This window comes from Topomyia yanbarensis, chromosome 1, assembly GCF_030247195.1.
Source record: "Topomyia yanbarensis strain Yona2022 chromosome 1, ASM3024719v1, whole genome shotgun sequence".
Classification (NCBI taxonomy): Eukaryota; Metazoa; Arthropoda; class Insecta; order Diptera; family Culicidae; genus Topomyia; species Topomyia yanbarensis.
Genome location: NC_080670.1, coordinates 3,424,825 through 3,439,416, shown reverse-complemented (window position 1 = coordinate 3,439,416; position 14,592 = coordinate 3,424,825). Strand labels below are relative to the sequence as shown.

At 40.1% G+C, this 14,592-nt stretch overlaps 2 protein-coding genes across 4 annotated transcripts; one reads left to right on the top strand and one right to left on the bottom strand.

Annotated features, from left to right (window-relative positions):
* Positions 1-348: 348 nt before the first annotated feature.
* Positions 349-4,168, bottom strand: LOC131676619 (WD repeat-containing protein 6). 2 transcript variants are annotated; one of them, XM_058955798.1, is made up of 4 exons: positions 3,902-4,168; positions 3,669-3,847; positions 1,702-3,609; positions 349-1,630 (listed from the first exon to the last, which is right to left on the bottom strand). In XM_058955798.1, exons 1-4 carry the CDS (start codon positions 3,957-3,959, stop codon positions 716-718), a joined length of 3,060 nt encoding a protein of 1,019 aa, XP_058811781.1. In that variant the 5' UTR covers positions 3,960-4,168; the 3' UTR covers positions 349-715. The 2 variants fall into 2 exon arrangements, with proteins under 2 accessions (XP_058811781.1, XP_058811782.1); XM_058955799.1 differs by having other exon boundaries at positions 3,906-4,168.
* A 2,976-nt stretch (positions 4,169-7,144) lies between these two features.
* On the top strand, positions 7,145-14,549 carry LOC131676618 (DNA topoisomerase 1). Of its 2 annotated transcripts, XM_058955796.1 has the most exons (8): positions 7,145-7,530; positions 9,039-9,286; positions 9,348-10,464; positions 10,582-10,670; positions 11,248-12,377; positions 12,447-12,697; positions 12,766-12,947; positions 13,008-14,549. In XM_058955796.1, the coding sequence occupies exons 1-8, from the start codon at positions 7,498-7,500 to the stop codon at positions 13,108-13,110; spliced, it is 3,153 nt and encodes a 1,050-aa protein (XP_058811779.1). In that variant the 5' UTR covers positions 7,145-7,497; the 3' UTR covers positions 13,111-14,549. The 2 variants fall into 2 exon arrangements, with proteins under 2 accessions (XP_058811779.1, XP_058811780.1); XM_058955797.1 differs by lacking the exons at positions 7,145-7,530; positions 9,039-9,286; positions 9,348-10,464; positions 10,582-10,670 and adding an exon at positions 10,988-11,148.
* Positions 14,550-14,592: the final 43 nt, after the last annotated feature.

Here is a 14,592-nt window from a genome sequence, read left to right as displayed (position 1 = left end):
AAAGAATATGCAGATACATATGTGGCTGACATCAAAAATCATTAAAAGGAGGACATATCTTGAGCGTTTTTTCAAAAAGACATATCGGCAATAAGTTACTCTCTTTGTTTACTTTCTCTTCTGTTAATAATTCGGTCGCTTTAACATTTATCCCTCAACTCTTTGCATACTATGCTAGTTAAAACCACCGTCTTTCGATTTGTACTGTAAAATAAGGGAAAAGTGTTATAGTGACGCCGTAAAAATCGAAAGAGAAAGTAAACAAAGAGAGTAACTCATTGTGTAGATATGTCGTTTTGAATAAAACTTCTAGATATATGTTTGAGTTTCGGTAAAAGTAAGCTTGAATTTTTATGTAACATTTTTTGAGTTCGATCTTTCTTTAATTTCATTCAGACAAATATAAATACAGCATAATATAACCAAATACTCAGCTGACTCCCAGCCAGTTTAGAAATTTATTCTTGAACTAATAAATGACTCAACCAAAAAAAAAATCCCTATCATTCCGAAATAAAAGATTTCAGGGCAAATCCTTGTGAAAATTCGATGGTATGAATTGTGACACTAAAAATAAATAATATTTAGCGGAACAAAGTTGTGTCTATGCCTTTTTTACCAAAATGAAAATGTACGTCATTAACTACAAACACAAATACTCGAACATTCGCCTTTTATAAATAAAAGTATACAAAAACAAACAAATCAAATCATTCTAAGAGGTAACTCGTATGAATTCGAAACCACATCCATACACAAATACTTCGTTCCTTCCCAGTACCTTCTCCAGCCCTTTGGCATCCGATACACAACTCGGAAATGTTTTCCCAATTGACATTGTCTTCGAGGTAAAATGCCACAGACAAACTTCTTGATCAATACCCACGCTCCAAAATGTGTGCTCATCTATGAAACGTATACCAGTTACTTGACCCAAATGTGCACACTGCTGCCGGATGGTACTTCGTAGCTGGAAGCAGAAACCACCGCTCTTTATTGTATTAATTCGAAATACTGAAACCAAGACAGCCTGATCATCTCCACCAGTACCGAGTAGGAACAGTCCATTGTGATCCAGGGACATCACGTCAAATGCATTTATACCACTTGCATGGTATCGCAACTTGTGAAACGGTTCGCTCAGTTTCTGTGCATCCCAAAAGCAAACTAAACCGTCAGTGGCCGTCGTTAGAATCACCAGCTTATTTTCGACGATCAAGCTTGTAATGTGTAGAAAGCACCTTCCATAGTAAATCTCCTTCGCCAATTCCACCTGATAGGATCCATTGTTTATAGAAAGCTTGAATTGTCGTAAAAACCCGTCGGAGCAACCAACAAACAACCCAGCAATTGATTCGACCAGTGTCATACACATGAAACGTGTTTCCGGATCAAAGGATAAGGTTCGGTTGCTTCGCCATCGGGACCGATCTGAATCACTGGCTAATAGCATGTACGAGAGTTCGTCCTTGGTTCGTAACGTGACCGTATCCAACGTAGTCAGGCACAATTGAGCACGTCCACCAGCGGAGATAAGAAGGACTTTCCGCTTATCAATGCCTAACTTCGTACTGTGGCAAATCGATTTAATACTTGAAATGTGACTAGTCAAGTGCTTCCGGGGATGGTCCTGAAAAATATGTGAATATTGTGCATAAATACCTACTGTTTAGACAAACAAAAAAAAAATGTCCAACTTACCAACAAACTTCCAGTTTCGCTGCAGAACGTATGAATACGTAAAACGTTATCCTCACCACCGGAAATAAACAGTACCGCCTCTTCCGTTTGCACTATCCGCACCGCATTACAAGTCTTGACGTGCCAGTTCAGACGAGGCACCCGCAGTAAACCGCTTGTCGATTGAGTCAGCTCAACAGAAACCTCCCTGAGACGTTTATGCTGGATAAACACGAATCGACCATTTTTATCATCCGAACGGAAGAAATCCCAATTCCGGTGACCTCCACCACAATCTATCTGGAATAAAATTTCCCGCTTCCTGTCACATAGAACAAATCGAGAGTCGTTGAAGCCCATCAACCACAGGTCATTACATAGTTCACTCATTCGATCGATCCACCGGATAGGCATTTTTTCGGCACCATAAACTTGAATTATCTTTTCAGCTGGATCCAAAAATATCGATCTAAGATGGCCATCGTGACCGGAAGTCGTTAGGAAATAACCTTCCTCAGTCGATTCTTCCAATCGGATTCCGGTTATCCCGAGTTTGTCATGAAGGTGCGATAGTTTGTACAAGGGATCAAGGCTTCCATTGTTGTAGAGCAACAGATTACCAGCCCTATCCGCCAGCAGAAGGTTCTCTTCGATTCCAAAGGCAAAAGTTAACCAAGGCTCGCTTGCTTTCGGTAAACGATGACAAGATTGAAGTATTTCCACATTTTGCCCATAAACTAGACATCTTCCATTGTTGTCACACAACACGATGTTCGATTTCGAGCAGAAATGCAACGATCTAATGATACTGAACCTGACAGGCTCTGGTTCTGGCAAAAAATCTGGCTGATCAAAATTAAGAACCATTTTTTTAATCAGCTTAATGCTGCTATCATTAACTTGGTAAATGTTGAGGTACTTATCGCCAGCAATAAAAACTTGCTTCTCGGAAGCATCCAGAAGGCTGCATTTGAAGTTGTCAAGCTGGTCAACAATTTGTGGGGGTGAGCAATCTGCAAGTAACATAACTTGATCGTGATCTGTAATAGCAACCAGGGAGCCGTTTGATAAAAACTTAACCTTAACCAAATGCTCTTTGCCAACATCTACTTCAACTGAATGGATATCCTTTTCACTACATCTTCCATGTGTTAAATATCCTTCCAAATTAATTTGTGAAACATTGCCGTTACTAGCGCAAACAAACATTATTTTTTGTGCAGCGTCATAGTCTAAATTCCAAAGCGTCGCCCCATCTTCCAAACGTTTCTTAACGATTAAATTCCCTACATCATCCCACAGGCAAAGATTCGAATCTTCTCCGATTGAAACAACCCAACTCGTCTCCCGTTCCCGAATTATTCTGCACTGGAACACTCTCGCTGTGTGACCAAAGCAGTAGCTTTTCTCTTCCAGCTCAATACCAAAATCTTCCGGTAACGGGTGACTTCTAATTGTCCAGAATTTAACGGATCTATCATCGGAAGCGGTGGTAAGAAACCCCCGCTCCCAGTCACAATCGATTGAAAAGATCACCCCATTATGGGCTCGACTGCTGCTTAGCACGCGACCCTTCCGGACACCGGACGGTCTCCAAATCACCAGCAATCCGAGGGCAGTTCCACTAAAGCACAGTAAATCCGTCCAACTGCTGCCAACGATTCGCGAGTAAAACAGAGTAGAACTGTCTTCACATGGACAGGAATCTACCAGCAACCAATCTCCAAAATAATTCCGGGTAAGTAAAATGGCAACTCCGTGTCCAGTTATGAGACCGATCGTTTGGCGATCCAATAGTTTCAGAGTACTTATCCAATCATTAAACCGGCTGGGTGAATGCATTAACATGGTTCTCTCCTTTGGATAGTACAAAACATTTTGTACAAAATTCTGTAGATCTATATTGGTCAAATCATAAAAATCATCGTCCTACAAAAATAAACAAAATTATCTAACGGAATTCGTTAATCATTAAACCAGTCTTTTACCTGATTCAAAGCAATCGATATAGCCTTACGACCGGCGTGCAACACTATCAACCATGATGAGTCCACCGTACAAAAATCAATTCCGTGAATCTTCGACCTCATTGGAGGTAAAGGGGCCAACTTTTTCCGTGTGCTACCGTCAACATCTCTGTGGTACAACACCAGCGTGTTGCCTATGCCTGTAAGTGAAATGTTTACCTTTGGTATTCTAAATTCCTAATAGTGGTTCCTACCAACAAGTAACTTTTCACTAGTCAACACCCGAATACAGGTGGCATCCGTCAAGTTCATGTTATGACAAATTAATGGATTACCAAAAATACATGTTACAAATTAATTTATTATCACAGTTCGGGACGAACACACACGGTGAAGGCAATGCTGATTGATAAGCTCCAGCTCTTGCAAAAACGTTTATTATTGGTTTTGTTTTGTTTTGTCAGTTTTGCTCTTATTCAACCTTGATGCGATCACGTTCCTTACATTTGAAACCCAAGAAAACGCACATTTTTTGCGTATAAAACACACGGAAAAATATTAATTTTTGTTTGGTTTGTGATGTATCTCGAATAGAAATCTCGAAAAACATATGATTACGGCCTAAAAGCCAACTGTCAAAATCCACTTTGAATGCAAATTCCAGACAAACCGTTAAGGCTAGTTTACAGTTCGGGAAATGGATCGCGGGATTTCACACGGGATTTGCGTCGGGATTTGATCAGGGAAAATTTCCCGCCGAGATCTCTCCAAACTGTCAAACCAAAAACTCTGCTGCTTCTTAAAAATACAAACAGTATCAAACTTGCAGCGAATTGTAAACTTTATAAAAATACTATTTTCCCCGTCGGAAACAATTTGTGTTGAATTGTTCCCGGACGGATTTCTGTGTGGAGAGTTTTAAAATCCCGTGATGTTTCCCGCGGTTGGGTTTACACTTCATGAAAACTGTCATTTTTGTGTAGACTTATTTCCCGTCACGGGATTTGAAATCCCGAGCTCCATTTAAAATACACAGGGACCCAAATCCCGTGACACGTTTTCCGAACTGTAAACTAGCCTTTACACGGCAATCACAGATGTTGGTAGTAAACGAAAGAGAAAAGTTTTCTCTTTCATAAACTGTAGTGAACTGTGTTCGACTAGTAACGGTTTGTCTGGAATTTGCATTCAAAGTGGATTTTGACAGTTGGCTTTTAGGCCGTAATCATATGTTTGTCGAGAAATGTACAGTAACAAAACCATGATTTTCACTGTGACGGTACAGTAATTTTACAATAATTTACAGTAAGTTTTGGTGTTATGCTACAATACAAAAACAATAAACTTTAACGTTTTTACAGTAAATTTCAACGTAAAATAGACTTTTACAGTGAAAAAGGGGGTGGTTATGTATCTTAACATTAAAAAATCAATTTTTCTTCATACATTTTTTTTTTTCGAAAGCAGTAAAATTTAATGTGAATGCACTGTATTAGTTTTTGCTGAACAGTGAAATTTATTGTTACATGAAATTTTATTGTAAATCTACTGTGAGAACTTGGCATCGAACAATGTTGCAACAGTAATAACTATAATATTTATTGTTTTATGATTGTTTGTAGGGTAAATGCTATTGTAAAATTCTATCCGGGATATTACGCAAACCATGTGACGTTTGTTTGACAATTCAGCGGTGGGTTTTGTCAACAAGTCTACCCCTGCTAACAGAAAAACTCGTCCGACAAACATCTTTCGTTAGTTCGATTTGTTTGATGTTGGATCAAATCTCGACAAACATATGATTACGGCCTAAAAGCCAACTGTCAAAATCCACTTTGAATGGAAATTCCATCATGAAAAGTAATTTTCAATTTGTTTTCCTCTATTAATCAATGTATAAATAGATACGCGATGCAATTAATATTAACGAAAAACCAAATGAAAACAAACTAACAAATTTGACGCTTGGGATATAATATATAATTATATAACAAAATATTGTGCACTGCAAAGATCGGTTGAGCTTAGGTATTTCGTGATTAAGAAAAACCAATTTCCTTTGACTTGAGTAAATGGACGGTCAAAAATCTTAATACCTGCAAAGTGAACTTAAGTCAATTTAACTAATCATATGGTAAGTGTCATCATATAATTTTTCTTAGTGTTTCGATGATTTCTATTAGGAACAATTCATAAAATGCACACACGGAGAACTTGCATTACCTAACAGTAGGTAATCTGCATCCTACAGTCGTAAATCACTGGTTGGACACTTTTTAACTGGACCGCTTTTTAGTTGGACCTCCGCTAGTTGTACCATTGCTCAACTAAAAAGCATCTGAACGTCAAAATCTCATGTCAAATTGACTTTGACAATCTATCTAATAATGTTTTACACTACACTGAAAGAAATCCAAACGTTAATTCTATTTGCTTCAAACCGCTTAAAATTCATATGAAGAAGAAATGCTATTGTTATCACGCGCACACATACCTTCTATGTGTCAACTGTATAAACTATGTATGCACACACATAAGTTATATGTGCATATTATTATAGAATGGGGTTTTATGTGCCTAATAGTTATGAAATGTGAATGTAAGATTAATATTTCTTGTGAATACACACATTAGGTTTATGCGCCAGCAAATAGTGTCTATATGCCTCCGTTAATTGCAAAAATCTATGTGTAAAATCAATAGGCATAACGTTTACTTTTTTTTGAGTGTACTAATGACTTTTACGGATAGTTTTGTGACATTTGTCAGTCGATCCAACTAGCGAATTAAATTCGTTAGTTGGACATAGGCTGTGGCCCAACCAACGAATCACGACTGTACTACCTCCAACGAAAGTGAGAGAAGCCAATTTTACCCAAAAATAATGAAATCTCGCTTGTTTTTTTTAGGATGGCGAATAAGCATGCTATCAAAAATAGCTTTGAGAGAAAATACAGATTCGCCGAGAATAGATGTTAACATTTTATGAAAGAGAAAAGTTTTTTCCTTCATCTGTTGCTGTGAATTGTGATTGGGGATTAATGGTTTGTCCAGAATTTCCTCTCAAAGTGAATTTTAACAGTACGCTTTTGGCCCTTCTCAAAAAACACGCGAGAAATATTCCCCAAAACCGACTAAACTTTATCCCATTAATTTTGGGTTAAACAATCATTGTCCTAATACACATCTTATCATTCAAGAGCCTAATGACCTGTTCAGGGTATCATCCAAACAATATTTGGAATCGTTGGACTATATGGGTTAAAGTTCGTGTATAATATTTTTTATGAGGAGTGCCTCTTTTTGGTTTACCGGCAGCGAAGGACAGCATAATAACATTACCTACTGATAGGTAATGGAACTGTACACGATTTTCTCCGTGTGGCTCTACCAAAAACGCACAAACACAACAGCGAAGACCCGAACCCTTTTCAGAAATGAATACATACACAAGTGTGACTGATGGCTGGCAGCTCTGCTGCTCTGTCCTCGGTCGGCTTCATTCACGGACTTGCTTGCTGTCGCTGTGCTCTGCCATCGTCGTAGGTGCACTAAAGTCCCTTCCGTTTGTCGTCGCCAAATAAGAGTAGAAAATTTAACCATTTCCAGTTCAACCCAAGTGCAATCCACACGTGAATCCTTCCTCGTTACATTGAGTGTAAATGTAACATCTGAGGGCTGTGGATTTTGGTAGAGAATCCGACAGATTTTGTAACATCGCGTAGTGCTTTAGCGAAGAGAACTGACGTCGTAGGCGAGTGTGATTTTCTTGGACTTAGAAAAATTTGCTGCTGTCTGGTTGGGTGGCAGTCACATTTCATTACGATTAAAATTAGCTACAACTCGGAGGATGAGTGTCGAAGCGGAAATGCCCAGTTCCCAGGTAAGCAAATTTTTAAATTTGTAACGTAGACGGGAATTTCTGGAAAAAAATAAACCCCAGCCAGCTAAGGCTGACTGGGACTTAGACGAAAAATTTCCAACTGCTAGCTTTCATAAAGAGAAAATGGCGTCCGGAGACTAAGTCCCACGTCGTCGAAAGCAGCAAAGGCGAAATGTTTGAAAATTAATATTTCCCTTACGAGTGCTCGGATCCGGTCGAAATTGGTACCGAAATTCGTTTCAGAAAAAATTACATCGCATGAGCAGGGGTTGCATTTTTGGTCGGAAAAAATTGACAAGTCCAAGATTTTTCTGGCACTTAGAAATTTTTTCGCTTCCATTGCTGATGTTGGTCTCTTTGTACTCTGCCTGCGCTCGTTTCTCTGTCGCTGTGCTGCCGTTCAATTTCGAACCCTCAGTACGAGTATTATATTGGAAGACTGCATATACGTACCGTTTGGTAGATTTTTTGTTGTTATATTTAGCTGCACTGGCCTATGGTAGCAAGTCGGTTGTGATTTTCACAAGTGTTGGTCGTCGTGATATAGGTAACAGTGGCAGTCAAATGAAGCAAAAATATAAGCGCCGTTCGGTTTTCCGTCGAAGTTCCACCGCTCGCATACAATTTAGCGAGCGGCAAAAGCGATCTGCTTTGGGTTGGGTACATACAATGCTAGTGCTTGCGCTGTTAGTTGGTTTGTTAAAGGAAGGTAATGGCAGTGATGGGTTGATGGTTTAGAGGTACCTAGGCTTTTGTGTGCTGTCGATCGGTACGTACAGAGGGCAATAGAGTGATTAGAGTTGTATAAAATTAGCTAATTCATTCCGATTGAACTGAATGGGAGCATTGATAGATTGTAGAAAATAATATTGGTCAGGTCTTGATCACCTTTATAAGTCAGACATGAATCTAGATCAACATAAAAAATAACATGTAAATTTATTTCTATTACATGGAAGAAATTAGGTTGCACAAGTTCGAGTAAAATTTGTTAGTAATTGTAATTTATTATTTAACGTTGTTAGTCGTCGAGTTGATTTTCGTTGAGTCGAAACTAACCCCAACTTCTGTCAAAGCATATGAACTCACTGATGTGGAACCTGTGTCGAGTGAAGATAGCCCACTTCGATCATAAATTCTCAACCAATTTCGCCCAGTTTTGAATGAAAAGGTTTCAAATTGCAAATAAGCATGCTTTGTATGAACGTCAACTGTCTTCACGGTAACCGAAAAATTGAAAATATGCTTGTGGCGTTTTCGTTTTTTGAAGTTACATTACACCAGTGTAACACAGACTATACGCATTTGAATTTGGATGTAATAGGCCTATCCATTTTTTTACACTGAGCAGATATAGGACCAAGTGAAAATAAAAAAAAAACGAAATGTGTAGAAGGTTTTTTACCATGCCGTACCACGCCTGCTTCTCGATAAGAAAAAGAAGCTAGCGTGTTATAAAAATCGTTTCCACTGTTTAACATGTGTTGTTAACTTGACTCCCGTTCTAGGACTCGACCAAGCAGTTGAATGGCGATCGCCCCAATGGCGTGAGCAATGGCCACTCGTCGGTTGATGCCACCAGTGGTGGTAGCGGTGAGGACCGCCATAAAAGTCACAAGAGCAGCAGTAAGGACAAACACCGTGACAAGGATCGTGACCGGGAAAAGGATAAGCAACGCGACAAAGATCGCGATCGCGAGAAGGACAAGCATCGGGACAAGGAACGAGACAAGCATAAAAGCAGTTCGTCGTCGAGGTGAGTTAAAGGCAGTGTAACCATTCGATCATAAGTAAACAAACAACATTTGCAATTCTAGGGACAAGGATCGCGAGAAAGACAAATCTAGCAGCAGTAGTAGCAAGGACAAAGATCGAGACCGTCACAGCAGCTCGCACAAGAGTTCCAAGAGCGATAAGGATCGGGAGAAAGACAAAGAGCGGTCCAAGGATAAAGACCGATCGAGGGACAAGGATCGTGAGAAAGACCGGGACAAGGATCGCGAGAAAGATCGGGACAAGGATCGCGAGAAAGACCGAGATAAGGATCGCGAAAAAGACAAGGAACGATCTAAGGACAAAGAACGCGAGAAGGACAAGGAAAGGAAAGATCGTGATAAGGAGAAAGAAAAATCCAGCAGCAGTAGCAGTAAGGATAAAGATCGAGACAAGCACAAGAGTAGCTCGTCATCGTCCTCACATCGTGACAAGGACAAGGAGCGTGAGAAAGATAAGCACAAGAGCAGTAGCAGCAGCAGAGATAAAGATAAGCATTCCAGTAGCAGTAGTAGCAAAGACAAAGACCGCAAGGATCGCGACCGCGGCGATAAAAGCTCTTCATCCTCCAAGGACAAGGAACGTGACAAGAAAGATAAAGTCAAAGAGGACCCTGTTGTGAAACAAGAGAGTCCCGTTGAAGTCAAAAAAGAAAACCCTCAACCTATTGCTAATGGTCTTGAAAGTAACGAATCTTCCCAGGATGTCAAGGAGATCAAACCGGACGATCCGCTGGATATTTCTCGAGCCAGTTCGTGTGACTACTCAATGTCTCAGTTCCGTGCGGATGAAACTCCATTTGTCATCAAGGAAGAGGCTCCCGATCCCGATCGCAGCCAGGACAACGAAGAGGACGAGACGGCAGAAGAGCAGGAGGAACCGCCATTGGTAATCAAGCAGGAGCAAGAATCGGACTCGGAAGATGATGTACCGTTGTCTAAGCGCAAAAAGAAGGATGATGAGGAAGAATTCGATGTTGGCCGCACAAAGAAGAAAATAAAGACTGAGAAGAAGGATAAGAAGGAGAAAAAGAAGAAACGTGCGCTCGAATCCGAGTCGGAGTTTGACGATGAAGACGACGAGGACGACTACGGATCAAAGAAGAAAGCTAAAAAGGCTAAGGTCAAGAAGGGTGCCGTCAAGCAGGAGAAGAAAACTAAAGTGAATGACCTGCGTTTGTTTATGTTTCTTAGCGAACATTCGTATATGCTCATGATCTACAATAATTGTATCTTTTCTTTTTTGGCTTTGTTTCTTTTTAATCGATATCGAACACAGGTTAAGACAGAGGTAAAGGAAGAACCTGTTAGTCCTACCAAGGGTCGTAAAAAGAAGAAGGAAGAGGAAGAGCAAGAAGTTTGGAAATGGTACGTATTAATTCATTCCGAAATATTTTCAGCTGCTTCATTGTTTAGCAAAATTCACTCATTCATGTTGCGCCACGGCTAATGTGAAGCCGGTGTAAACAATGCGCTGTCAAAGAACGCGTTCCGTCGTGAGCGAGCAAATGCGCATCGTTTTTCAAATTTAGTTCCAGTGCTTGTCGTGTCCAATCACAGTAGCGCTTCTGTTGCATGAGTTTCTTAAAACGTCAAATTGCTTGTGACATGTCTTAGGTGACATGTGTTCGATGATTATTGGTTATTTTTTTTCATCTTGATGGATGCGTTTTAATAATTATGTAAGCTGTAAACGCGCCTCTGTTTTGATGAGTCGCTTACTTTTTACGGCATGGCAAAATTTTCAACAGCACAAGTTGTTCGACAGCTGTTTTCGTGTCATTACGATAAGGCCTTATTGTCAGACAGGAACTCCCGCAGTACTACTGTTAGCGAAGGCGACAAGGTTAGGAGCAGCAAATTTCAACAGAAAACATGAACCCCATATTATTTTAAGACATTTATCACTTAAAGCTAATGTATTACAACCGTCCTTCCATTTCAGGTGGGAAGAGGAAAAGCGTGATGATGGCGTCAAGTGGAACTTCCTTGAACACAAAGGTCCAGTGTTTGCCCCACCATACGAACCGCTGCCCGAGAAAGTAAAGTTCGAGTACGACGGCAAAGTAATGAAGCTGTCGCAAGATGCCGAGGAAGTCGCTGGCTTTTATGCGCGCATGTTAGAGCACGACTATACCTCAAAGGATGCGTTCAACGATAATTTCTTCAAAGATTGGCGCAAACTGATGAGCTCGTCAGAGCGCGAAAAAATCAAAGAACTCAAAAAGTGCAACTTCCGGTACATGCATAGGCACTTCACTGAACTGTCGGAGAGGAATAAAAATCGAACCAAGGAGGAAAAACTGAAGCTGAAAGAAACAAACGAGGCACTGGTGAAAGAGTACGGAACATGTAACATTGACGGACACAAGGAAAAAATAGGCAACTTCCGTATTGAACCGCCTGGTTTATTCCGTGGACGCGGTGAACATCCAAAAATGGGAATGGTGAAGCGGCGGGTCATGCCAGAAGATGTGATTATCAACTGCTCAAAGGACAGTAAATGGCCCGAAGCTCCGGAAGGGCGTCGCTGGAAGGAAGTTCGTCACGATAACACTGTATCGTGGTTAGCTTCCTGGACAGAAAACGTCCAAGGTCAGGTGAAGTACGTCATGTTGAACCCTAGTTCCAAGCTGAAGGGCGAGAAGGATTGGCAGAAGTATGAAACTGCCCGGCGTCTCTTGAAGCACATCGATAAGATTCGCAACACCTATCGTGACGAATGGAAGAGCAAAGAGATGAGAATTCGGCAGCGTGCCGTTGCGCTGTACTTCATTGATAAACTAGCACTGAGAGCTGGTAACGAAAAGGATGAGGATCAGGCCGACACGGTGGGTTGCTGTTCGCTTCGGGTGGAACACATTGAATTGCACAAGGAGAAAAACGGAAAGGAGAATGTGGTAGTTTTCGATTTTCTCGGTAAAGATTCCATTCGCTACTACAACGAGGTAGAGGTCGAGAAGCGTGTGTTCAAAAATCTCGAACTATTTAAGGAGAACAAAAAACCCGGCGATGATCTATTCGATCGGTTAAACACTACCGTTTTGAACGAGCATCTGAGAGACTTGATGGATGGTTAGTTTTACCTTTGACATACGAATTAAAATCAAAATATAAAACGTATTTTCTTTTCTCTTTCCACAGGGCTGACGGCAAAAGTGTTCCGTACTTTTAACGCTTCGACGACACTTCAAATTCAGTTGGCCGAGCTGACGGATCCGGATATGACGCTTCCAGAGAAGCTTCTAGCATACAACCGAGCAAATCGCGCAGTTGCCATCCTGTGTAACCATCAACGGGCTGTACCTAAGACTCACGACAAAAGCATGTCCAACTTGAAGGAGAAGATCCGTCTTAAGCAAGAGGCGATTGATAACTGCGAGCAGGATTTGAGGGTAAGTTGTAACCTAACCGCTCTTAACCGACCCCACTGGTGATCTAATCCGTGTTTGGATCTCTACAGGATTTGAAAAAGAGCTCTGTGCGGGACAAGATCACTAAGGACAAGAAACAGAAGCTGTTGGAAAGACTCCGGGATCAGCTGAAGAAACTCGAGCTACAAGAGACTGACAAAGACGAGAACAAAACGATCGCCCTGGGAACATCTAAATTGAACTATCTCGATCCTAGGATTTCTATTGCATGGTATGAATGGTAGGATAAAATCAACAGAATCGTTTTTAAGTTCTGTTTTTTTTTCAACAGGTGCAAAAAGTTCGACGTCCCCATCGAAAAGATATTCAACAAAACACAGCGCGATAAGTTCCGATGGGCAATCGATATGGCTGGGCCGGACTACGTGTTCTAAGACAGAACCAACAAATATCCAAGAGAGATATTAGAAGAAGCGGTAACTGTATTTTGTTTTAAGGTGATAACTATTTTAAAGTTCAGTTCTCATAATGAACAACTGTATAAGCCAGAGGGCGCTTATTGTGTCTACAATTGACATTAGTTAGCAAGCAGCGCCCGTGTAGGTTCCGTTTGTAAAAAGTTTATATTTATTAATGAAAGGTAGAAATATACCCAAATAAACTAGAGAGAACAAACGATTCAAGCATCCATCCGTGAGAGAGCCAAAACAATAACCGTCTTTACAGTGGATTATTTTAATTTTTTTATCTGCTGCGATATCGCCTAACTAAGCAGTTCATAAAATTTGTTAAAATTATTAGTTTGACCGGATTCAGTTTCAAAACCCCACTGAAACAAATGATTTTATTTCCTTTCTGTATCTGCTCGCGTGTGTCCAACAGTTAACGGGAACCCGCACAATGGTTGTTTCCGATTTTAGGGAAATAACGATTGGGATCTAGCACCGAAATTGATGCAACACGCACCGTAACACAAATGTAATTTATTTATTTTGAATGATGTGGTTGTCGAGGAAGAAAGAAGTTATCAAATTCTTTCATTTTTTACGATTGCGTATGAATATTTAGTTTTTTATCTCTAGTTTGTAAGTAGTAGCAATTAATTCTGCAAAGAAACATGCAACCGTAAGCGTGTATTGTGAGTGATTTGAAAGTTTCCTTACGAAAAATAACCAGCAAATGAAAGTTTTTACTTCTAGAATAATAACAGTTGACTAGCTTGGAAAAAAACATGATGTAATCAAATTCGTGCTGAAACATGAAAAGGAGAAAAAAGAAACTAAGCAACTGTGTGGCAATGAAACAACCGATAGTGAAATGAAACGAAAGGTAATTAGGCTAAAGTTCATATTTACAAACCGTATAATCGTAATCCTACTAGATATTAGCCTTAAAACTTGAGCAGAAAGAAACTCGAAACACGTACCATTTGTAAAACAAGCAAAAGAACAACAACAACAAAAAGTGCAGTAAATCAACTAAGCATAAGGACAGTTTTAAGCTTTAAGTAAATCTGTATTCATAAGTCATTTTGGTTGACAGTGCAAGACATCAAGAGCTCCCGCTCCACCGGCTTGGGACTACTGAGCGGAAAAGTAAAAAAAATGTGCCCACATAACTTACTCTACTAATAGTGTGTAAGGAATGAAAGAAAAAAAGAAGCACACCACAAAACATAAACCACTTTATGCGGTTACCATCGGTTTTCTTTATGAAAGGAAACCGTGGACCGGTTAGACACATCTAAACACACACATATGGGCTAAATGAAGTAAGCTATATAATTGTATGGAAAAGAATGAGTCAAAAAAAAAAAACAAGAAAAACTGTGTTTAAAGCAAAAACCTAATCAATAAAAATTGAAAAATTATGATGAACTTCCAAAGCTATGCGTTCTTCGAAATTCACAACCAACA

What these genes read in the sequence shown, in the direction of transcription:
- LOC131676619 (XM_058955798.1), bottom strand. Translation starts at nt 3,959, where the DNA reads ATGAACTTGACGGATGCCACCTGTATTCGGGTGTTGACTAGTGAAAAG. An exon ending in TAGTGAAAAGTTACTTGTTG is followed by an intron (nt 3,848 to 3,901) that starts GTAGGAACCACT and finishes TTTCACTTACAG; the next exon opens with GCATAGGCAACACGCTGGTG. An exon ending in GCGAAACTGGAAGTTTGTTG is followed by an intron (nt 1,631 to 1,701) that starts GTAAGTTGGACA and finishes CATATTTTTCAG; the next exon opens with GACCATCCCCGGAAGCACTT.
- LOC131676618 (XM_058955796.1), top strand. Translation starts at nt 7,498, where the DNA reads ATGAGTGTCGAAGCGGAAATGCCCAGTTCCCAG. An exon ending in TCTGAGAGACTTGATGGATG is followed by an intron (nt 12,378 to 12,446) that starts GTTAGTTTTACC and finishes CTCTTTCCACAG; the next exon opens with GGCTGACGGCAAAAGTGTTC. An exon ending in CCTAGGATTTCTATTGCATG is followed by an intron (nt 12,948 to 13,007) that starts GTATGAATGGTA and finishes TTTTTTCAACAG; the next exon opens with GTGCAAAAAGTTCGACGTCC.